Source organism: Neopsephotus bourkii, unplaced genomic scaffold, assembly GCF_033783945.1.
Source record: "Neopsephotus bourkii isolate Nb327-2 ecotype Australia unplaced genomic scaffold, CSIRO-AGI_Nbou_v1 NB_1292, whole genome shotgun sequence".
Taxonomy (NCBI): Eukaryota; Metazoa; Chordata; class Aves; order Psittaciformes; family Psittacidae; genus Neopsephotus; species Neopsephotus bourkii.
In genome coordinates, this window is record NW_026901776.1 from 7,932,374 (window position 1) to 7,958,456 (window position 26,083).

General features: G+C 38.7%; 1 protein-coding gene across 1 annotated transcript in view; it reads left to right on the top strand.

Moving 5' to 3' along the window:
* Positions 1–11,493: 11,493 nt before the first annotated feature.
* The window catches only part of TTC27 (tetratricopeptide repeat domain 27), a 115,996-nt gene continuing 101,406 nt past the window's right edge, over positions 11,494–26,083 (top strand). Inside the window, exons 1-4 of the mRNA XM_061365880.1 lie at positions 11,494–11,614; positions 14,398–14,575; positions 19,083–19,212; positions 25,661–25,801. Coding sequence (XP_061221864.1) covers positions 11,527–11,614; positions 14,398–14,575; positions 19,083–19,212; positions 25,661–25,801 — 537 coding nt within the window. The 5' untranslated portion in view covers positions 11,494–11,526. The remainder of the gene's footprint in view (positions 11,615–14,397; positions 14,576–19,082; positions 19,213–25,660; positions 25,802–26,083) is intronic.

Genomic DNA, 26,083 nt, shown 5'->3' on the forward strand with positions numbered 1-26,083 from the left:
CTGTCAGCGTGGGTCCCTGAATAGGTTAGTCAAATCACCCTCCAATACAGTGGGCTGTCCAGTACGGTTCCCACAGTGGGATGGAGACAGGCTGGTCGGACACAAGGGTCTCGTCCTTCCTGGGACACTGACAGGCTAGTCAACTATAAAGGGTACAAGGAAACCCCCCTATTAATGTTACAATATGGTCTGAACCATAGGGGTTAGGAAGTATTGCTTTTGATTCTACTGGTATTCCTTTTATTTTGTGGCTTGTTACAGTAATGATTTTGCTCTTGTGATTTTGGTACTGGTGACAGGATGTTATAACCATGTTATTAACTGTTGTTTGTTTGGTTGAATTTTAGTCTCTTTGTCTCAAGTGTTGTAATTGTGGAGTGTGTCTGTGGGATCCCGTTTGTGTGTGTGTGTGTGAATGTGAGACTGATAATGGAAAATCATCAAAGTGAAGAGATCTTTAAAAAGAGTCCTTTTGGGTGCATTTTGGCACACTGGAAAGAACTTGGAGGGTCTCCTGGGGGCTTGGTAAATAAGAAAACATTGGTAAAATATTGTAACCAATGGTGGCCTTTGTATACTTTGGAAGATCAGGGAAAATGGCCTAAAAATGGAACTCTGAGCTATAATACATTGTTACAATGAATGTTGCTTTGAGGGGGCAAGGAAAATGGGATGAAGTAATGTATGCAGATATGTTTTTCACTTTAAGAAATCACACGGAGTGACAGACTGAATGCAAAATTAATATAGGTCTGCCAGATTCCTTGATTTTGGCTTTGGAAATTACAGGGAAAAACTGAAAGTTAAGCTGGATACGTTCAGCCTGTGATATTGGAGAAAGATGTTTAAAGTTAAAAAACAGTAATCAGGAAGATAGGTTGGAAAATCATGTATCACAGTTATGTCCGAGAGTATCACCCTCTGCATCTGTCCTATCTGATACTGATAAGGAGGACAAGCTTGCTGTCACTGGCAACAAGTGGCACATTCACATTCAGAGCCAAGAAGGGGTTAAACCAGAAGTGCTGTTGCAGAGGCAGGCATCTGCAGAACCTGCAGAGCAGGGTGAGCCCCTGTGAGAGAAAAACAGTCTAAAAGAACAGGACACAGGGATAAGGAGTATCTGGGAATCCCAGGTGTCCAGGATGGGCTACAGTTAAACTAACTGATAAGTAGGAGGATAGGAGGATTATTATGTCTCTGGTGCTAACGAACCAATTAAACTGGTATGAGCATCTACTTCGCGTGCTTCAAAGGCTGCCAGAAGTGGTGAAGATTGTTGGAAGAAGTAAACGTCCCTCAGAGACCACCACCGCAGTTCTGTACGCATGCGGGGAACTCTCTGGAAAATGATGTAATCCATATGTAGCCTCATGAATATGTATGTATGCCCAGGGACAGCTTGTATAGCAATCTGGGGGGACACGTTAGGAGGAGCTATTCCCCATGTCTCCCGGCGCCGCAATAAATAATACCTGCTTGTCAACTTGAAAACTTTGTTGGCAAGTTTGTTCCTGGAGTTTTCTCTGAATCACCCCACAAGGCTGAGTTTTCTGTTCTGTGATAATAAGAAAGTTTTCATGCAGGACATACAAATTGATCTATTCTTATCTAACCCGCTTCTTCACAAATCCAGGAAAGAAAAAAAAAAAAAAAGAAAGAAAATGAAAATTCTTAGAGATTAGAGATAAGTTATGCCTCTGTTTCAGTTTGGCTGAACATAGCCAGTGGGTTATGAAAGTATTAAATGCGGACAGCCAGCAAGACAAGGCTGCATAGATCCCCTGCATTTCCCTAGGAAATCAGGCTAGCAAGAACAGCGATACAGGGGCTGGATAGTTTCTTTCTGCTCCTTTATATTAAGTGCTGTGTTTATTTTCAGTCAAATGTAGGACTAAGATGTTGGTATTATCCCATTACTGGGATTTGTTAATATATTTTTATCTATTGTCATCATCCAATAGACTGTAAAGACTATTTAGGCAGTGAATCAGAACAACTCTTTGTCCAAGCTTCTGGCACGAGTTTTTCTGGGGGTTAAATGGCATCTGTCCAAATTGCACCTTGGCAGAGATTTTGGCCGTGCTTACACCTGTGGGATTTCCCTCTTTTTGTACTTCTAAGTCACTAAGAAACAATAAAATCTTTGTATCTAATGTCTTGAATTTTGCAATTATTCTAGTAGAATGATGATAACATAGCTGATAATGTCTTTTAAATTTTGCTCCACATGCAGCATTACCTTCCAACTTTTCTGTTAACAGGTCTTAAGGCTTTACATAGTGACAACAGATAATCTGTACATTCTGAGTGTGGGACCTTCCTACAGCAGAACAGTGTGCGTATTTTGATACAAGTCCTTACCATGAACAATATCAGAGAATATAGTAACTACTCTAGGTTATTTTTTTTTTAACTCATTTGCAAAGGCTGGAATAACACAATAATATCTAAGGCTAACTGAAATATCTGTATATACACTAAGGTGAGACAGTTTTGATTTACAGCAACTTTATACCGAATTCAAAAAATAATTATGGGGAACACAGGTGACAGAGAATAACATTCTCAGTTCTAGTTCTCAAAAGCCAGCTACTGAAATAAGCTGCTCTTTATCCTTCCCCAAGTGCCTTTTGTTCAAGCCTGAAGTAGTCAAAAGATGCTGTGTTTGGAGTTCAAGTCTGAAGATACTTAAAAATATTTAAGACGAACTACTTCTAATGACATTAAACAAGAAATATACTATATACTGAACTAATCTGTATGAAGCTTCCTGCTATTAGGCCTATGCACTTCAGTGCAGAGAGAGAACATGGGGTTTGGTAAACCTGAACACTTGACCATTAAAGTAAACGGGACACATTCAAAACTCAGTTCATCTGTCAACCTGAGAGCACCTGGAAGCTTTCTGCATGCAAAATACAGGAGCATCTGGCTATCAAGAATATTTAAGACCTTACCTATTGATCTCTTTCATCTGCTTAAATTAATTCAAGATGCTAAGATGCTAAAAAATGGTGATTAAAGATCCCATGCATATAAAACTCAATCCCAATAAGCAGTAAGGAGAAGATTATACAAATACTACAAAACACAACAGCAGCAAGTTCCCAAATAATTGATTGAAAACTTGGAAAGACCAGAAACTTGGCTGCCAGAAATGGAGGACAGTCTGGCTTATTAAAAGAAAGAATACATTTTGTTACTTTGTCAAGAAGGACAGATAAGGAACTAGAAGATGGGAAAATGTGATTCTACTACTTACCAGAAAGATCAAAACACAGTATTAACTCACAAGTATAAGCTAGGTTTAAATTCTCTAACAAGTACCTGCAGTCTCTGTAAAACTCAGTTTTCACATACTAAATCCCAGCAGCATATTCATTAGAATTAGTTAGATCAGCAAGTTATAAACTGGAGGGCTTCACAATATAAATCAACATATACTGCTACACTAAGTAGGTGACTTACAGATGCAAGCCTTATCTTACCTTTATTTAGCCATCTTTAAGAGAGCAGGACCAAAACTAAGTCCCCAACACCTATTTCTGTTCTTCCAGAAACAGGTGAACTATAGCAAGGACACTATCTTTATCCTGTACCTTTCTTCCCATTTTAGTACTGGCATAGACTTTTACGGCTTGAAAATGAGATGTAAATAGAAATAGCTATTATTTTATGTCAGGAACAAAGACATGACTTTAGAGGAGAATCTGTTCACACTAGGAGCCAGACTAAATTAAGTGTTGACCTATACCACACTGTGATGCTATCAGAATCTGGTTCCATGCCAGTTAGTCACAATGTCGCCTCTCCAATCTAAATTCAGCTATTAAAAACTATACTTATACATAGAAAAGAAAAAAAGCAACATGGATTTGTTGATTACCTTTCTAACTTTTCAGAAAAGTAATAAAGTAGATGAAATACCTAATGCCATTAAGGCTGAATAATACATTACTTTAAAAAATGCCAATAAAAGAGCAGCAGCAATTTCCAATCAAAACTGTACTTTTACCTAGTCTCTTTAAGGTCAGGTCATGCAAGTGTCATTCCCACAATGAAACCTATTACACATTTTGGGGCTCTGCCTGGGTGCACAGTGTGGACTGAGATAATGAGCTAAAAGAGGAGAGAAGAGGGAAGATGAGGAAAAGCTGGGGTTTGCTTTGTTGTTGGGTTTTTTTGAGAAGCATTTGATTAAATATTTTGAATCATTTGTCTAAAATCATTAGACTAAAAAGAATGAAAGTATGATTGAGCCGTACTGCAAATCAAATGCACAGTTTTAAATAACACACGTGCTTATTTATCAGATCACAATCATCTATGGAAAGATATTGCTTCCCTTTTCCTGACTATACATTCTACAGAGCAGAGAAGTAAAGTTCTATACTGCTGAAAGTTATTCCTATACAAGTACAGCTGCAAAATGTATTTCTTAGCCACCAAATGTGAATGCAGACTTCTCCCATCAAGGTGATTCAAGGTTCAGAGAAAAATTTGAGAAGAAATAAAATCATTAGGAAAAAAATTCATAAAGGGAGGTCAGGAGATAATTTAGGCAAAATTCCTGTCCTCAGCAGATCAAAAAATGCACCTGGGTCAAAACAATCCCAGGCACAGCTACAGGTTGGGCAGAGAAGTGATTCAGAGCAGCCCTGTGGAGAAGGACTTGGGGGTGTTGGTCTATGAGAGAATGAACATGAGCCAGCTTCAGTGTGTGCTCGCAGCCCGGAAAGCCGACCGTATCCTGGGCTGCGTCAAAAGCAGTGTGACCAGCAGGTCGCAGGAGGTGATCCTGTCCCTCTGCTCTCATGAGACCCCACTTGCAGTATTGTCTGCAGCTTTGGTGTCCTCAGCTTAAGAAGGACATGGAGCTGTTGGAGCAAGTCCAGAGGAGGGCCATGAGGATGATCAGGGGGCTGGAGCAACTCCTGTATGAAGGCGGACTGAGAAAGTTGGGGCTGTTCATCCTGGAGGAGGCTGCGTGGAGACCTCAGGGCAGCCTTCCAGTATCTTCACACACTCACAAAGATGCTGGAGAGGGATTCTTCATTAGGGACTGTAGTAACAGGACAAGGGGTAACAGGTTCAAACTTAAGCAGAGGAAGTTTAGGTTAGATATAAGGAAGTTCTTTACTGTGAGGGTAGTGAGGCACTGGAACAGGTTGCCCAGGGAAGTGGTAAATGCTCCATTCCTGGCAGTGTTCCAGGACAGGTTGGACAGAGCCTTGGGGGACATGATCTAGTGTGAGGCATACCTTCCAATAGCAGGGGGTTTGGAACTAGATGATCTTAAGGTTCTTGCCAACCCAAACCATTCTATGATGAAATTTCAAATGTGTGTGCTGAAAATCCTCTATATCCCCTTTATAGCAACTCCTATTAATGGGAAGACTATCACAGACTCCCCTAAGGCTTCTTTTTCTGACTAAATACCATCCTATCTCTTTTCTCATAGGTTAGTTTATGAAGAAATAAGCAAAATTTGAGGAAAAAGAAAAACAGAGTTGAGAAGTAGTGATTAATGGAAAAAAATAAAGCTAAGACATTTAAGCAAAACCTGGTTCCCTCTCTCTTCAGCCATTTCTAGAAGAACAAAACCACCTGTCCCCACGAGTCAAGAAATGTAATGCAAAAATGAGTAAATGCATTTTCACCTCTCTAAAAAGCTCTTGGTTTTTTTTCTAAAACAAGAATTGATAATGGGTTCTAAGACGGATTATTTGACAACAAGAGAAAAACTTAGCTAAACAGTTTTACAAAGTTTAACTGCACTAAAGGTTGAAATGGCATGGGAACAATGAATTGGCATTTAGCCTTAGGATTACTGCCAACTCTAAAGGAAAATTTGAATCAAATAACTTAAGCTTCAATTTCCTGTGTAAGAAAAAGCAAGGAATGGGTTCATAAAGTTTAAGGGGAAAAAAAAAAAATCTGGACAAGAAGACCTGAGAATATTGTCAAGACACAGGTAACAGCAGAGGCTCCAAACCTGTTCCTTGGAAGTTCTAAGAAAGGATGTTTTAATTAGGAGAGCAGTATCACCATGTCTGTTTGGCCTAATCTCTACTCATTTTGTGTGGGCTTATCAATTTTTACAAGCAAATACTATGGTACTTTTGCCAGACATCAAGTCACAGGCTCTTAGCCTGAGTGTGCTGACAAGAATTTGGTGGTAATAGCATACACCTGAACAGTCTTTCTGAAAAATGCAATCAGTACCAGTTCTAACGACTCTGTGGAAGGACAGATCACCCTCTTTGTCACCTAGGTTATAGATGATAAGCATAAGATGGGAGGGAGCAGGGGGAGAAGTCACAGTTCTGTTAAAGTATGTTTTGGGTCATCTTCACTTCCCCCAGCATAAATTTGGAAACTGGCCCTAAACACGATCTCTCATCTATATCCAGAGGAATAAGAAGTTAGTAAAGCATCTGCTCTGTGTGCCATTCCTGGTTCACTTGTTCCAGGAATGATCCATGGTAGCAAAACCCACAGTGCATGTATTGTTTCATCCCAGGCAGGATAGTTCTGAGCTGACTGGAACTGAATACAAAGAATTCATGGCAGTGGTTGATCATTTTATTTTAGAATGGTGGCTGCACGCTTGCTTTATAAGGATTAGGATCTTTATTTTACAGGGTTTAGAAGTTATGTATATAAATAAAAGACATACATAAACAGTACAGATCTGCAACTGGTGCTTGTGTTACCATCCTCTTATGTGTTGATGTGGGAGGGACTTAAGTTACAGCAAAGCCTCTACAGAAACTAGATAGGATGTCATATTCCTTTTCCATTTGGAGGAGTGAATACTTGTTTCTAATACAGAAATAAATGCTCTACTGCACCTGCAAAACAGTGCCTGTCTTCTTGGATAAGGCAATCTCAACTATAATATATAAGAACTGTAGATATAAGAACAAATTCAATCTCGTTGAGATTGAGCAATCTCAACTGTAGATATAAGAACAAAAACTTCAGTGGGAGGAGAAAACAAAAATGTGCAAGCTGTAATTGCTACAAAGGAGAGACAGCAGTTCCTTACCAACAGGGATGTCAATATGCAATGAGAGTGAGTCATTATGATTCAGACAATTCAAAGCCACTCTGGGATGTCAGACACCAACATATTTTTGCTCTGTGTGAATCCCCACAAAAAGTATACTCCAGCTCTTAATAGATTCCCACATCTCTAATAACTTTCTGATAAGCTTTCTTTTTAATTTTGTTTTCTACATTTGTTACTGTAGATCTGGTTTTAGCCAACTTTTGATCCTTAGTAAAGTGACCATATTTGTTTCAGGCCACTCTTCATCAGTAAAGCTAGAGGTACCACCTAGATAAATCGAACCGTAGGCAATTCAGACAAATATCCTAAAAATCAAGACTGGATAATCAAGTATCCTAAAAATCAAGACTATCCAGTCTTGATTTTGTTTTTAAAAGAACCCCAAACTTTTTGCCTTTAAAGATGAACAAGAAGAGGTCTTCCTCTGAGATGCAACGTAAGTCTAAAGCAACTGCTCTTCTTTCAAGTGAACAAGTTAAGGACAGCATGAATATTTTCCCTACTCTCGTGTTCAAAATATGTTCACAATGCCCTGCAATTTATTTTGTGGCAGAATATGAACACGTAGACATTGACTAACCCCTTACTATTTCCTAACCTATTTTTATTAATAATTGCTACAGTCAGCCTTTGAACAGAATGGATGTATAACAGAACAGCAGAGTTCAGGCACACAAGATATAAAAAATGATCTCTCATCATGTGCATTTCTAGTCTGCTCTCTAGTCCAAATCCTACTCGCATGTTCCTTAACCTACAACAGCAGAAAGAAGAAAATTTCCCACAGCAACAAGAGTAAAGGTATAATTCTGCTACTGAGAAGAACAGTTGGAAAACCTATAGGAACTTATTTTCCTTCACTTGGTCCCCACATGCTCTTTATTCCTCTGTTGTTATAACTCTATCACACTGCAAAACCATGCTGAACTTTTACGTAACCAAACTGAAACTGAGATGTAAAAATGGAGATGGCAAAAAAAGTACTACTCTTGACATATAGGGCACCATACCCCCAATCACTACCAAAACACACTTTCAGAGAGAAGCATAGAAAACACAGGAAAAAACATTTTTGTGCCCATAGTTATTGTTTTGTTTGTTTGTTTTTAAAAATAAATTGCACCTGCTTTGCTTAGAACTCCAAGCTAAGGGACATTTCTGCAAATAGAAAACATCAAAACATGTATTTGTGCTATTTGGCAAAGCTGTAAGAAACTGGAAGTTTTTCAGGATAGTACACTTCTCATCAGGCAGAATGTTCCTGTTTCTTATTATAACTTAATACAGAGCATTTAAGCTAATAACACTATTAAAGTTAAATCCTTCATGCTAATTAGCTGGAATAATCATATTGGAAGATACAATGTAACATCAAACTGTTCTGTAGATCTAAACCAATTTGGGTATACAATTTGTGTAAATTCCATTATCACTTAATCACATAACAATCTAGCTCGTATTTTTAGACTCTTAAGTCTGAAAGCTGAAGAGGACTGCTTATTATATTGTTGTAAAAATAATCACAAAAACATATCCAGTATTTTTCTGCTTATTTACATGGAATATCCTGTAATTAATACACACAGATCCACAGACACACCCCTCCCTTTCATCCACAGCATTCACCACATCTTACATTATAAACAGAATAAGGACCACTGGTCATGCCTAAGTCACACACCAAACCTTACTGAGGTCAAGCCACAGAGATACCTCAAACTTTGGAGGACCAACATAAAAAGCAGGACTGTGATTTTCAAGCACAATTATAATTTACTGGTAAGAGCTGCACTGTTTCCTGGTAAGAGCTAATATGGTAGAAATTCAGCAAGGCTCCCAGAATGTGAAACTCATCACCCCTTCACTATTTACTGCTTGCCATAATCACTGTTTCTGCTTAATCTTACAATTTTGTTTCACAGGCAGACTGTGTATTTACTTAACACCTACTTCATGTTTGCCCAGTTATTTACTGATCTTGGATACCATACACAAAGAGTTACAGTAATATTAGCATATAATATTTCCTGAATAATTAATGAAGATTAATGTAAGTACTTTTAGGATAGCCGCCACAGTATCAGAGAAGAGCTGCCCAGAGCTATTTGCAACTGGCCATGTTCTTCATTGTTCATTCTCTAGGAGTGGTTTGAATCACTCTTTCTTTTCCTGTTGTGTGGTGACCTACACTGCCTCTCTCTGTTGCTGCTTTATAAAGTTGTTAGAGAAGGATTTCCTAACCACTGCTATTTTAGCATTTTAGAACTGTAGCTTTGCTACCTCCACCTCACTGGCTAAGCAGTCATTGTGTTAGTCAGGGTCTGGGTGAAGCAAGAGTCTAAGTTGGTGAACTGGTCAGAGAGAGAACCAATGGATACAAGGCCAGTTGGTAAGTGCAGTGAAAAAGCTGTAATATATGTCAAATATCACATCAGTCCCAGTGACTGAGATATACTATTAATAGGCTGTAACAGCTGTATAATTGTCCTTTTTTTGCCTTTGTCACCTCAAGACCGTAAGTCTATGTTTATTTTTAAATGCCAAATATAACTGGAAAAGCTGTAGCTATGATGGAAACTTTCTAAGGAACCACTCCTCCTTACAGTGTGGGCCTGCACATTAACTCAGCAAAACTGAAGAATGTAGTTTGAACTCTTAGCTTACATCTTTTGGAGCCCACTAAGCTTCAAACAAGCTTGAAGTCTGTTTCTGAAGATCCAACTCAAGATGATGTGACCACAAATATGATGATTCATATGAATATATTTCATGTTAACAAAGAATAACTGGTTAGTGGGATATAGCTGGATTGAACTAACAAAGTAAGAAAAACAGATAGAGTCCCTCAATTCAGACTTTGCAGCTCCCTTTCTCTCACCAGACACGTCAAATATTCTCTTTAGAACTGCAGAAGTTTGGGTATACACTATTTCAAGTTTTCATCCTGCTGTACCTATGAGTGGGTTTTATCCTCAACAATTCCTTCCCTTTCCCCTCTCCTCAGATAGCAAATCAATTATTGTTAAAAATTGGCATACCACACGATTGCTTCTTTCTCCAACAGTAACAGAGACCTGGCACATGGAATTGAGGATAAATTAAAATTCATATAATAGCAGCTTTTACAATCAGCATCTCGCTGTTAAAAATGTTGTAATAAATGTCTATTTATTATGTTTAAAGTAATAATAATTACCTTAAACTTACCAAATCTTTAAGAGTAGTGGTGTTTTTTTGATAGTCTACAATGGGATCACCTATTTCAAAAGGCTTTAGGAAAAAAACTGCTGCAACAGAAAGTATTTATTTATATGATACGGATCAAAACAGCAGCACAGATAGCTTGCAAGGTGACATTAAACATGCTGGTACAGACACCAGAGTAGCACAACACTTCATATGGATCATTTTCATACCCTCATGGAAGAAAGTTAAACATGAAAGTTATTCTCTGAAAACTCATGTGTCAGAAGGTCTAATTATCTACTTCTTGCTTAGAAATAGTAAGCAGCATTATGCTAAAATCTTGAATCCTCGCTAGACAGTACTGCAAAAGGCTTGCTTCCCTTTTAGCCAACTGACAGAAGCAGTCCTGAAATATAAACAAAACCTTTTGACTGTTTCTCGAGAAATACATGTATACTCTTCAGATCGTTTAGGGAAGCGAATTTAATCAACAGACTTCCTTAAGTCTGTAGCAAATGGGAACTGATACACAATCAAAGCCGTGTTTTACATCAGCAGTTATCAGTCCCCTCTCAGTCAGGAGTGCAATGACTCCTGCTGGTGGTTCTCCTGCCGTGTATGTACCTGTTACAGTCTCAAAGTGCCTCCAGGATCCACGCATAGGGGAAACGGGCAGAGGTGCGAAAGCAAAATATTCCTTGGTTTTATTTACCGTTTATTCTCAGAAAAGTCTATTGTTACACACGCTCTGAGGGTTGCTCGCCTCACCCAGCCCCTGCCGCCCGCCCCGGGGGTCTCAACAGAGGAGCCTCAGCAGGTGGACACCATGTACCTGCGCGCCCGCGCCTACCCCCTCGTCCCTAAGAGCCCCCTCACCGCGCCCCGCCCTGCGTGCACCGCCTGCCAGGGGGCGGGGCGGAAGGCTCGCGCTCTCTCTCCCCTCCCCCCGCAACCCCTCACCGCGCCCGCGCGGCTCCCGCCCCTGGCGCGCGCGCTCTCTCAGCCCTGCTCCACCCCCATCGCCCCCGCTCGCGCATCATCCCGCGTGGGCTGGTCTCGCGCGTGGGCAGGCGTGCCGGGCGGGGCTCTGCGCCTGCGCGCGTAGCGTTACGTCACGTGACGTCACATGCTCCCGGCGTGCACGGCGGCGGTGTCATGGCGGCTCCCTGGGGCCGGTTCTCACACATGGGTTAAGCGCTTGTCAGTCAGCGCGAGGGTCGCGAGCCGGCAGCGGTGGGGAGCGGGGCGGGGACGGCGGGACCATGTTCGCCTTGGAGAGCGCCTTGCTGAGGGGCTTCCTCAGCGCGGCCGAGTCCCTGGAGTGGAAGCAGAGCGAAGTCGCGGCGGCAGGTGAGGGGAGGTCTCGGCCCGGCGCGGAGGAGGTGCTCGGACTCTGTGTGTGGTCGTCGCTGTGCGTGTCCGGAACCACCAGCGTCTCCATCAGCCCCAGGCTGAGCTGGTGTAGTGGCTGCGGCTCCCTTTATCCACGCTTGCTCGGGGGGGCCGTGGTGTCCCTCTTCCACCCACGTTCTCTGCTGCTTGCCGGGCTCTGGGGCGCTCCCGCCAACCCCCCCCCCCCCCGGCCCAGGGCTCGTCAGCCTGGAGGAGCGGCGCGGCTGAGGCGAGAGGCGCGGCCCCTTCGGCATGGCGCTTCTCAAGAGTTTTGCGGCCGCTACCTGCCGGTCCGACCAGGTTTCAGGTGGAGAGGCTGCGTCTGCAACAGGCCCCTGCCGCTCCTCAAGTCAGGCTGTTCATGACGGTGCGCCCTGCGACTGCCTCATGACCTCCGAGAGAAGGGCTGCCCGGCTGTTTGATGGAACTGGCTCTTGTAGCAAAACACGAGGAGAAAAAGTCTGCCATGAACTACCTGTTCTATATTTTACTAGTTTTTAGTCAGTGTTGCTTGAGGAAACAATGAAAAGTAGTCGCTTGAGGACACTTGATTCGGTTGTTACTGACCCAGCTTTCCATCAGGGGAGCACAGTAGTTTTTAAAATGTAACATTTGTCACAAAAAGGTACTTGCATATTTCAGACAGGCTAGAAACACAGTTGTGCTCAAGTGATGGTATTTAAAACATTTAGAGGTTGTAGTGTGTTGCAAGACTTGTTTATCTGTACCCAAGCACTTAGGGAATTTTGGAAAAGAACTGTATAGAGCTGCTCAGCTGTTTCTTTATGCTGCTTCATTTTTAATCTTAATCATTGTACTGTCCAGGAATGTCAGGTGATGTAATTGACCTGTCAGACGTACCTTATCTTTTCACTGAGAGTTGGTGAAAGGTATCTTGAGGTAGAGAGAGAAAATAGTGGGCTTGGTAATGGTTCTTAGTTACCACTTACATGGGCCCTTCCTACCTGTGATCTGGAAACTAAGTTTAAAGACTGTAACCTTCAGTTTGTATGGTGTCTTATAAGAAGCTAAACACAGAACCAAATGCAGACTTTACGTGCTTACTGTTATGGTGTTACTGGAAAGAGAAAACCTCCATATTCTTTATTAATATCCTCACAGCCAATAGTTATTCTGCCAGCTACAGTCTTGCCTGTATGAACAAATATAAGCCAATACAAGGAAGCTGTCATTTGGTGAAAGAAGGTCTCCCCAAAACATAGATTGGACCAAAATTCTTGTTATTTCTGTTCTCTGTGAGAGCATGATGTCAGCGGGGCTGCAGGACAAGTACTGTTCTTTTGCTAGGTTTCCAGGTACAGCTTACAGCTTTTGGTAAATGATCTAGCACCTAAATGGTCTTTTATGTCATTCAGCTGATTGTTTTTGTAAAGAACAATAGTAAATTTTGTAGAGCAGCCTGGTTAGCAGGTCCAGGTTGGTTAGAATGAAGTGTGTCTATCACACAGTCCTACCAAGTTATCCATTGCTGCTGTTGAAGTTGGTTCTGTGCTCCGTTGTCCTGTATGTCTGCAGTTTGAAATACTTGTTTTAGGTGGGTGGGCTTGGGGTTGGTATTTGGTTCACTCACTTGCAGAGCTGCTGCTTGTGCGAATTTAATGCTTGGTACTAGCTCTGGTACTAATATTAGTGTAGCTGTGGTAACACTGAGTGCGTGGGAGCTGTAGCCCCCAGCTGGCATCACAAATTAATATTAAGGCACCTTATCCTATGCAGACCTCTGCATTTCCTCAGCTGCTCCTTACCTGCATCAGCTTTAACTGCATCAGCTAGTTAAAACCACTTAGTACATCTACATGAATTGCAGCTGCTATGTTACTGGTTAACAGGCAGTTACTGATTTTGCTCAATAATAGCAGGTTTAGCATGATGAAGTTGTTCTAACAGCTGCTGGATTGATTACACTATAGCACGTCTGAAGAAAGAAAAGGGAAGATACATTCTGTAAACAAAATTGTAGCCTGGGTCAAGAATCTGATGGCTTTGGTGTTTCTTAGGAACTAAACGTATAGTATTTCATGACTTCTGCTTATCTTGAAAGGCTTCAGTGAAGAAACATTTATAGATTTCAAGCCACTAGATCTAAATCTAGTTATTCCTAAGAATCTGATTCCATATATAGACTTATCTTTGAGATAGTAAATTTATCATAGGAAAATAATTCTTTTATAAAGATAAAATCATATTGCCCATTCTTTGTGAGCATTCTAAGCATTTAAAGGAATGACTGAGTAGATTCTGCAGTTTTACATGAGAATGTATTCGCTGAATTCAGCAAATATTGAACCATTTTTATTTGTTGCATTTCCCCTAGAAGGGTTTTCTAGTCTGTGAAATTACTGTCTTATCTCTGTAGGACTTTATTGGAACACACTCATAAAATATTTTGAAGGAAGAAAAGTCTTGTGATAACTGAAGTTTTTTTCAGTAACTGTAGTGTACATGCTTGAAACGCGATCCATGTATTTCCCCTGAAATTTCAGTGCAAATTTGTTTTACGTTGATCTGGCAGTTTATATTTCACTGTAGCATTAATGCAAGTCCTGTAAAACTTTGGATAAAGTGATGCTGCTACTCCTGTTCTTTAGTTTCAGTGCAACTTCTGCATTCTAAATGAAGTTTCATTCCTTGAAAGGGAAGTGGTATATGTTTTAGGTTTGATTAGGCCTTGTAAGACAGTTTGCACTGATTTGTTTCTTTTTTTTTTTCTTTTCCTTCAGAAACTGGATCATTATTGCAGTTGATTTTGGATGGGAAATACGAGGCACTATTTTCAAGTTCAGCTATCCAGAATGTTTTCAGTGCATCATCTGTGGCAGAGGAGAACATCGACAGTTACTTGGAGAAACAGATTCTAGCATACCTGGACTGTTCTGCAGAGGTTGATAACGTGGAAAGGTGGAAATCATTATTTATTATATGGAAGATTAATAGAGGCCATGTTTGGTTTCCAGAAAAACGCTTTTTTAAGGAAAAAAAAATAAATAAAATAACGTGACATAATTCTGTCCAAACTAGAAAACCGATTTCTTGGGTTTTCCCCCCGTATCTTGGAACATCTGTTCATTATCACAGTTTCTTTCACTGGATACTATTGTGATATGAGGGTTTCCTGAAAACCCTGGCTTTATTTACATAGATTACCTGTGAAGCTGCTGGTATAAGGAAACCAGCGAATGTAAATTCATGTTGCCATGTGTCATCAAACAATTTAGTAATGGTTTTCTCTGTGCAGTGTTGCATTACATTTATGTGACTACTTAAAGTACCATGTAACGTTACTGTCTGATCAATGCCTATGTTTCCAAGCCTGATTCATAGTAAGATTCTTCTGTTCTTCTTAACGTAAGATGAGTAAGGTATTACTGAGGTGCTATTCATCCATCATTTTCTTCACAAGACTTTCCCTGATAGGTTCTCTAAATTGTACTGCAGATGCTAATTCTTGCTGTTAATGAGTCTGACTTCAGTGTTTATGGTTTCCTGCATAGATAATGAACAGACTGAAATCTATCATGCTAGGCATGGTAGAAGCAGAACACTGTATGTGTGTATATGTATTTGTTTATTTTAAAAGGTGAGGGCGGGAAAACGTTTTGCCAAAAGAAAAGCAAAAGATAAGAGAGGATAAAAAGAAAATAAGGTCAGTTATTGCCAGTAAATGTGGCAAAGTGCACATGCCTGACAGACATAAACCCAAAAGTTTTTGTGAAAGTATCAGAGAGAAACAAATACTTAGCACCTCTAAAATATTGAGCTGAGTTTTGTGAGTGATCGTAGTGTGTCAAAAGCTTATCTTCTAGTGTGGCATATAATGCAATGCCCTCCTTTTTTTCTGAGTTAGAATGTTCAGAGGTTGCTCTCATGTATTTTGTCTCTAGGTGGTTGATTTTTGGTTTTGTTAGGGTTTTTTTTTTATTATTACTTTGTTGTGCTGTTGCTGTTAAATGTTAGCTGTAGTTTATACAATAACAGAGTCTATAGAAGTTTTTTAATATTTCTAAATTCTGTCATCTTGCAGTATTTTATTCTAAATAATGTGGCAAGGAAAGAAACATTGATCAGGACTTGAAACAGACTCAGTCTTCATCTTAGTCATTGCTTGAGCTATGTGTTGCTGTTTGAAGTATGTGTTGCTGCCTTTATGAACCATTCAGCTTCTTAAAGATAATCATATATTGCATTCAGTAGTATTTTATACATATCCTGTTATGGTGATGTGTCATCTTCTCCCGCTCTCCCATGAGCTTTTAGCTGTATGTCATTTACAGGACTCTATTGTTGCTGTCCTCCTGCAGAGAGCAAAAGAATTCGTTCCTCTGGTGCTCGTGCTTCAGCTCTTTGGTCTTTGAGGTTTTTCTTGTTCCCTCAGCAATTTTTGGCAGCATTAGAAGCCCGCTTACCAGAAGATACAGAGGCAGATCTGCAATATTTAGTCTTTGAGAAGCAGACAGTTTTTTTGTTTTCTGAAGTTTTATTCAGAATGAAAGCTTGTAGTCTTCAAAATATATCAGTGTCTGGCAGGAACATTTTTTGTCAAGTGAATTTTTCAAGCTCCATTAATAATACTGTAAGAAGCTTTGAATTAGTGCTGAAGGAAATTAAGACATTCTCTTGATAGAAAAACTTACACTGAAAAATCATTTCCTATTTTAGATAGGCACTGCTTATAGCACTTAAATCTGTACCATGTTTGATAGTTTCCAGTGACTTTCTAGGTTAAAATGTGTTACATAGTTATTTTTCCTACTTACAGGCCCTATGCCCTGTGACTGTCTTATGTCAGGAATTAATGCAACTTTTGCATTCTGACCTTCCATTGCCTACGGTGAAAATGTTTTTATGTATATGGGTAAAGTGTCATTTTCTTTTTATACTGAATGATTCAGAGGAATTGCAGTAAACCTTCGAGTTCTAGCTCAGAAAATTCACAAGGACACTGGTTTTCTTGTAACTTTTAGTAGACAGTGTAAGTTCAAATATATGCTTTTGTTGCCTGAAAGATGTAATTATGGAAATTAAAAAACTCAATGGGAGTTGAATTAAATTGGAAACACAAAGTTGGGTAATGTTAATCTTTAAGCACTATATAACCACAGTATGAAGTTCAGTTTTATAATAGTTTTAAAAGAAGTCTTAAGGAGTTCTATTTCTGAAGTTAAAACTAGGCAGCTTGAGGGCAAAACAGCTCAAAATTCAGATCTAGACTGTAATTTCTTTGGACATAGCCTGTAACTTTTTCCACTTTCATATCCATAACTCTAGGAAGAAAATATTTAGCAGTGTTTTAAGATCTGCTGCAACTTTTTCTATTATTTAACTGCTTCTCTTCTTCCCTGCCCAGACATTTTGCACTACGGCACTTTTAAACTTGATGGCTTAAAAAGTTACAAAAAGTCTCAAAGCAAACATTGTTGAATAGGAGATTTTTTAATTTCTTTTTTAGTTTTCCCTGCTATTGCTGCTTGTTTCAATGGTTAACTATCTTCTACAGAAAATGTAGTCTTGCGGCTAATTTTTTAATCAGCAAATTATAGAGGATGGAACAATAGTATATGTATTAACCATATAGAGGGAGAATGCCTTCTTATTTTTTTCTGAACTCCATGTGAATGAGGTTCATTCATTGCCTTATTCAAAAGGCTATGAAATAATGTGCAAGACACAATAAAAAAAGATAGAATAGTTGTGGAGAGCTTGTTTCAAAAGATCTTTATGTTTGATTCCAGAAGCTAAAGGAACAAAAAAAATGAGCACTAACACTTATTTTTATTGGCTGTGCATTTACTACTTTTACCTTATTCAACATAGAAACAAATACCAAACATCCCAAAACAAATCCATACAATAAAGCTTGCTATGATTTCCCAACCTGACCACTGAATGGTAAGATGGGGACATCTGATGGTTGGTTAACTGGTGTGCCATATATATTGAAAAACAAAAATGGAGAAATTCTTGCTGTTTCTCAGCTTGCATTGATGTATACGAGTTGACTGTTCAGTGTCCAATTTGTTTTGGTTTCTGTTCTGTAATTTTCTGACTTTGCTAAAAAGAAAATAAATGTTTCCCAGAGAGGTAACCTGATGACATCCTAAGCGTAGCCTATTGTTTTCTCACTCTTGTTTGTAAATTCTGGCATTATATATAAATCTATTATTTTGCCAAATACAAATGTTCTATTATTCTTTGCTTTGAATTTGAGCAAGATTAGGTGTAGCAATATGACTACTGCAGTAGGGTGTATGTGAGCATCCGCTTTGACGTCATTATCACAATCATACTGGACTTGGTGTAAACAGTGCTTAAAAATAAGCCAGCAAAACTCCCATTCACATAGAAAGGAATAACAAGAGGGATGGGTGGATAGACATGTATAGGGGAATATAAGAAATGAATTAAACTATGTAGGTCACCATTGCGAGTTAGACACTAGCCACAGTCCCTGTTGCTTTTCAGGCAACTTTTGAGGGGTGAGCATTTGAAAGGTCTGCAGGGTAAGTGTGAAGGCAGTCACAGAGGCAGAATGAAATTTTTTCTTGGAAAAAAGAGGTGTGGGGTAGGGATAGGCAAGGGGAGGCTGGGATAAGCAATAGAGGCTAGCATTTGGGGGATTAGAACTTGGAACTGACTTTCTTTTCAACCAAGCCTTCCCCATTTCTGCTTTCTCATTGTTCTACATCTTTTTTCACATTCTTTCCCACCAGCTGCTTGTGTGTCTTTTCTACTTGAGTTTTTTTGCAGGCTTGTATAACACTTCATCCTTTTTTTTCCACCCCCATTTGAGGGACTCGTGCATCTTTAAGTCTCTGTTTTACAGGGATGGGGAGGAAGGGGGAAGGTTAAGTTTTTCCAGTTCAGCAATGCTCCTTAACATACCGATTTTTCACCAACACAATTAAAATGTTCACTTTTTGTGGGCAGGAGGCACACCATATATGTGTCAGGGCCCTTGTTGGTGCATGACTGATGATAACACAGTAAGGTTTAAAGTCATCAAGGAATTACAAAACAAACTGGAAGTTTGTGCAAGTCTCCTATAAGTCTACACCTTTTAAATGGACGATTAAATTCTGAGGGATTGTGCCCTGCCTTCTGCAGACATAGGTTATTTGTTTCTGTATGTGCATAAAGAAATAATATCATAATGATGTTAGATGAGTTTAGTCTTAAATAAGAAAAATGTTGCCATATTTAGTTTCAAGAGTGAAGCAGTCTCAGAATGCCATCTTTAAAATATTATGATCTATTGTATTTTCCTAGTAAGAGTTTTTTTTTGTTTGGTTTTGTTGTTTGTTTTTTTTTTTAAGGCTGAGGGTTTTTAATTAGTACAGGAATTAATCAGATCTTAGCCTTAATTGAAAATGTAATGTGTTGCTAATTGCTTTCCTTATCTACATTGCAGGCAGAGGCTGATATTTCTACTTGGTGTGGGCAGTTTGCAGCTGTTTGTTCAAAGCAATTGGACCGGGCCTCCTGTTCAGTTAAAGCTTCATGACTTTTTGCCACCTGCATTGTTACAGAAATTCTGTGAGGTATATGTGGATTTTAATAAGCTGTTCTTTTATGATCACTGCTTTTCAGAAATAACTGTAACACATAGATGTGTCAGAGAAATCACATCTGTGAGGTGCAGTGCTAGAATTGCCTTGATTACTGATCCTTCTGCCTGCTATTGCAAGCATCTTCAGCTGTATCGGTTTTATAAGCAGGGTCCTAATAGTAGTTACTCTGTTTCTCTACTTAAGACATTTTCTGCAGGAGATGTTTTGCATGGGGAAGATGCTTATTGTGTGGGAGCATTTACCTGAAGGGCATTTGCAGCCAATAAACTTCTAAATTATTTATTTATTTATGGGTGCTTTCTTGACTGGAATCAAAGAGAGATCTTTATAAATGGCTTAGAAGTATCCCCTCCCTTATGCTAAGGTAGAAGCTGCATATCTTCCAAACAGCAGAATATCTGTCAGATACTAAGAGAACAGTAGATTTGGATGCTCAGTATCCTGTTAGGCTCATGGATGATATAAAGTGAATTGTAGGAGTGTTAGTACAAAATTGCGAACTCAAATAGAGCTTTTGGAAGAGGAGGAGAATGTAAGAGATGAAACTGAGGCTGTTCTATTTAATTTGGCACTTTTAAATGTAAATAACTAATGAACACCATAATTTATTGTAAGTGAGATGTGCCAATTGTTTCTCATGGCAATAGCACACTATATAGTGATTCTCCTGTACCTGTGGTTCAGCACAGCTTCTAGAGCATCAGTCTTTCTCATGGAATTACAGCTATGGTAAAATACTGGTAAATACGGTAAAAAAGTATAGTAAAAAATATGGTAAATTTACAGCAGTGTGTTGGGGAGAACTGACGCTAGTGCTAAATCTACATGAGTTTGAATTTAGAATTTCACTGAATAAGGTATGGAACATGAGCAGTGTAAATGCTGTGAACTGTAGAATAAGGGAAAGTTTGAGTATGTGGAAAGTTTCACATAAACCCATCAGCTCTGTATTGCATTATTGTGGTGTGTTTTTTTGCGAGAATGCAATAATTCATAAAGTCCTACCCTAGGTTGGTTTGCAAGGTTGTATTTCTAAATAATTCAGATACAGTATCTCTTCATATTTTTAAATAGACATTTATCAATTTGGTTTATCTCTTAGAGCTAACATGGTGTGTATATAGGCTTATCTTTTGCTCAATTTTTGATACTAGAAATTCAAATCTTATGTTCTGGTGACTAGATAACTAATGATGGAAACCAAGACTGGTAAACCTTCTAGGGTGTGAAATGAGTTAGCAGAAATATTAAAGTATTCTATTTCTGAGGGGAACATTAGTTCAATTTTCTTTATATACAATAATAATAAAAAATTACAAAGATATTTTTTCCATTCTTACAATTTGTTTATAATCTTTAAGACCAGTGAACTGCAATATTAAAATGTTCTTATAATCTGTGAGTTCTGTTTATTAGTGAACCGTAATCTATGTTTGTGCATATACACAAGCTGAAGTCTAACAAAGAGGCTGCAGCATGTAGAATTGCTGTCATTGACAAGAGTTCACAGACCTGTAAACCACAATGTTTATAATTCTATTAACCATCCCATTTATTGTCTGTCTTAAGGTGAGAATGAGATACTAATACCTGTTAAATAACGGAGTAAGTTTCCTGTTTAGTTTCTGTGATGTTTCTGCTGTGGCCATAAATGTAATGCATTGGAAGATGTTTGTTTACCCAGAGGTGGCATTAGAGGAATAATGAACTGGCAAGAGATTGCAATGGAAAACAGGCTTGAGAATACTTGTTTTCTAATGAATACTTCTTTTCTAATGAGTAAACAGACTTTGACATTGCTGCAAGGTTTAACTATTTATGTGTTCAGGGGGAAGTTTACTTTTATTTATATTATTGCTATCTATATTCTGAAATAGTATGGTTTTTTCTTTTTTTCCCCAAGAGTACTAAACATTTATGTGCTAAAATACAACATCCAGTTCTCTTCTTTATTAAGCATCTAATCCAAAAGCTCTTGTATGTTTTGAATTATCTGTATGTACTGTTCTTTCAAAGGATTCTTAGTATATAAATGCTCTGTAAAAATGAACATAGAATCATAGAATGGTTTGGGTTAGAAGGGATCTTAAAGATGATCTTGTTCCACCTACACCTTTCACTAGACCAGGTTGCTCAGAGCCACATCCAGCCTGGCCTTGAACCCATCCAGGATGCGAACATCTTGATAAGCTGACATTTTTGTGCTTCCATTAATCCAGCTTTCCTTTCTTGCATACACAGATGTTCAGAAAGTGTGTTAAAAATAGAGCTATAACTTTTTCCATCTCTTGTAATGTTCCATATTCCATCATCAAGACTGATACAATCCCTTTTTAAATAGACCTTTAATTTTTCATGTTTTCAGACTAAAATGATCTTTACCCATGTCAAGGTTAAAAAAGGTATGTCTTCGTGTTTCTTTTAGTCTGCTCTAGTAACTTTCAGCCTTATGATTGTCTCTTTTTTTTCCCAGTTTTCAAAACTGTTACTTTTATTTTCATAACACTTTATTGAATTAGTCTTAACTTTGGATTAGTCTTAAGTTTATGTTTCCAGGCTATATAACTGATGCCATTTCTATCCTTTGAAAGTTTCATCTCTGGGTCAGTGGCATAGTTTTGTTTCTGCTCCCAGATAACTTCTGAATGCATCATTAATTTCTTATGAGTGCATTAAGACTGCATAAGACTATAGTTAATTTCAGTGAAGAACAAATAAAATAGCCTCTTCTAAATGAGTTGCTGGTAGAGGCCTTTTGGATGTCTTCCATGAACAATATTCTTGAGTATATGTACATTATTTCCCATCCCCCAAATTGATTCCAGCTTTCTCTGTAAATTACAGTTGCATTTATGTACTCTATTAGGATATTTTTTTATGTCCTACAGAACTGGATTGTGCTTTTCTCTTTTGAGTCCAAGCTTAAAAGTAGCTCCGTAGTTTCTAATTAGAAAAGCAGCTAGCTTTTTAGTTACAAGGTGTCTTTCAGTTACCACACCAGTTAACAGTCTGGCCTGACATTCTCTAGCTATGAATATAGAAAAGAAGGGGGGAGATTCCTTTGTAACTTTAACCTAGGGAATATGTACCAAGAGCATCATAGCTAAGTACTTCTACTTGTAGCACTCTCAGGGAAGGCTTGCTTGTGCTAGCTCACCTTTATTATCTTGAGACTGCAAGTTGGCTCAGCATGGGTTATGTGTTGCTGGTTCGGGTCATGAAACTGTAGCCTCTGCTGTAATCTTGCCTTCTTTGCAGAAAGTCAAAGAGAGAAGCAGTTACAAACAAACCCAATTTTTTTATCCCCTGAAATCTAGAATAAAGAGTGAATTGTGTTCCAAAGGAGAAAATCTTTGCCTAGTAACCTCGGTACATTCTCCATTATTCTGGAAGATACACTACCTTAGCTTTGCCAAATGACAAATTGTTGTGCAGTAGTCTTTGTACTGTTTAAAATCTAAGAAGCCTGGTATATAAGGCTCTCCTTCCCTTGCCAATTGTTTAATCAGGTCTTCCCAAACCTTTAGTTTGGCTTTTTCTACCTCTGTGTATGTCTTCACTTACCTTTTTGGATTTAGGGGAAGAATCCCCAAGACTGAGGAAAATGCTGATGAAATGTCAGGAAGGCAAGTTCAGAAGAGTTCCTGATAGAAAAATAAAAGCATACCACATGCTCATGTGGTCTGTAGTCACTGTTGTTAGCAAGAAAAGGGCATGAAGCCCCTAAACTAAAATTTACCTACTCTCTGTTCTCAGAGGTATGGAATGTGAATGGCAGAAGCTTTTTTCTGATTTCCATCATTACTCAGGTGGCAACGGTTGTGCTGAGAAATACTTTTGAAATACTGTGAAAACTGAAATAGCCAAGAGTATTGTTCAGCTTGCAGTTGATTCAGGGTTTTAGTAGTAACAAACAGTAACTTGACAGTAGCCACTAATTTAGTGTTTGGGAGTTGAATACATAACCAGCTATGTTTCAGAGATTAAAAATTATATATTTAGAGTGAATTAAGCTTTATTTGTTATAAGTTGAATGGAACCACCTGCAGATACAACAAATTGGATGATTACTTCAGAGATTTCTCATCGTATGTTCATACAGTAATTATCTACTATATGTTTTTGTGTTTTAAGGAAATTATTCCTGCATAAGATAGTTGCATGTTTTGGTGTCAAGTCTGGTGAAGAAAGGTAAGACTCAACAATCTAACCCAGGTTTACTAGGTCAAGAACGTTAGCAAGGTTTGGGTTATGGTTGTTTTGAGAGAGGTGGAATTTTTGAGCTGTATGAGATAGCTTCAGAACTTTGGATATTTAAGTGTTTAGGTACAAGGCAAGCTCAGAATTGCTTTTTACTGTTAGTCAATGCTTTAAGGATTTTTATGAACTTGATTCCTAACCTTTCAGCCCTTGAAGCTATAAAAGCTTAAGTGTCTAGCTCTTACATGTAGCTGTTCTTTCTTCTTTAAAGTCTGTATTAGGGCAGTAAATTCTGTTGTTAGAATTCCGCACTAATAACGCCGTGTTAGAGCAGAAGCTATAAGAATGAATGCTGGTTTAGGCTTTCTCAGCTAAAAGAAAGGATGTATGCTTTCCTGTATGGGATTTGCTTCATGGAAAGAACGTGGATTTGTTTAAATAGGGTAGCAGTTCTTTGGCTCTGAGACTTGGCTTATTGTCAAGGCTGTGACATGTCATCATCTCTTCTCCTCCCACCCTCATTACATCGCTTGTAATGTTACATTAGTTGGACTGAGCTTTTTCTAGTGAAAGGACTTGAAATGTGAGTTTGAGATTGTTTGCTACAGTGCTTAAACAAGTGTAGATTAGTATAGCAAGGCTGTTTTAGAAAATGGTTCTATAAGAAAACTTATGGCTGCTTTGCTTTCCCACTGAGTATTTTAAATGCTGTCTACATTGATTATAGAATCAGAACAGAGCAGACAAGGGAAAAAAGTTCATGTTAAACTGAGAATTATATTGGGTGTGCAATTGCATGTGTGTATTCTAAAATTGAATTTTTAGAAGTACTGAATGCTGACTTTCTCTCTCAAGGTTAGAGTAGGGATGTTAGTAAGGTGGTTCCTTTCTGAATCAGTAGAGGTGACAGGAATCTGATATACTTGGCAGTTTGTTTCCTTTTATTCTTAAGTGGTTTCTCAGACTATTGTAAACTTTGTTTTCTACAGTGGAACTGAAATGACTGCAGTGATGTCATGCAAGATTCCACTGTGAGTAAACAAAGTCCCTAGTCATTGTCTATGAAGTAAACGTATTTGCAGTGTTAATGCAAGATAAATCCTTAACAAACCTAAGCAAATTGGGGTGGGGGGGGGAAAGAAGCCTTGCAGACTTGTTATTGAAAGGTGAATTAGGGGAGTAATGTGGCTTAACAACTTCTGTCTTCAGTGTAACCTCTTGGTAAAGGTATTGAAAACAGTTTCAAGTAACTTAGGAATTACATTATTCATTCAGCTTAAAAAGCTGAAATGTGATTCAAATAATTTCTGTCCTGGTTGTGTAGACTGAATGGCAAACTTTCTCAGGCAAGGGACTTAAATGCAAGCTGCCATTTGATCTTCTCCTCTCCTTTCCCTTTTCTTGCCCCTTTCATACCATCTGAAAAGAAAAGCACTACTTCATTTAGTTTGCAAAGGAAACCTGTCATATGAGAACTAGGAATAAACTGCTGAACTGACGTCTCCCTGTTCCTGAAGATAAACTGCTTAAATGCTTTCATTGCATTAAAAGTGAGAGAAGAATATGTGACTGTCGGATGACAGTCACCACAGAGACAGATTGCCTGGAGAGCCACCTCAAGCACATTAAGTAAAAAAAATACTATAGGGAGCATCATACAGGAAAGAATCCAAAGCAGGGAGAGTTTCTTCTGTTTTTTTGGCAGAGGGAAGAATGCCTCTGATACTGCTGCCCTGATGCCACTCTGACACGAAGCTCCCTCTGGGGAATGAAGATAATACATCTTGACATGGCTGGAAGAATACCTAGTGTATTTGAGTGTTGTAGGTTTAATTTAATGAATTATTTTGTTTCTGCGATTAAAAATTGAATGGCATGGATTTACCAGAAGCTTTTCTCTGAAGATCATGGGAAAGGATGTTACTGGAATATGTTTGGGAATAGTGTTAACTGGACATGGACATTTCAGATGGAAGGAAATCAGAGTCTTTCAGATAGTTTTGATAAGGTCTGTCAGGACCACAAGACATAAGGCAGAATTCACCATGACTTGGTAAAAGGTTCAGTCTCCAAGAGATGGCAATTTTTTTTTCCCCAGTGTTTTGACCAGAATTTTTCCTTAAATATGTATTTTTTCTAACTCTGTATTACATGACTTGTTCATAGACTTACTTACGTTTCCTGAACCTAGTATTTTTTTCCTTTATTCTTCTTTCAGCCAAAAATGCTGCATGCGGCTATTCTGAAGATGCTGGTTCTAGATGGTGAATCAGTCTATACCTTGACTACTCATCCTATTTTGCTGCTTATAGCCAGGATAATCCTTGTTAATTCAAGACACAAGCTTGCATCTCTTCAGGTGAGAAATACGTGACTAATGATTATGACTGCCAGCTACTCATTAACTGCTTCTCTCATTCTTTGAATCAGTATAATTCCCCCCGCAGCTCTGAGGTTTTTTCTTCTAAGAAACAGGTCAAAAGTGCTTACAATTAAACACAAGTATCTTTTTATTAAGGATAACTTATTGAGAAAATAGATCTTGTCTTCACCAAGAGAGAAGAATGATACCTTCATTACCTGGAAATACTAGAAAATTTAATAGGAAGCAACTGTAAGACACATACTTTGTGACATTTGG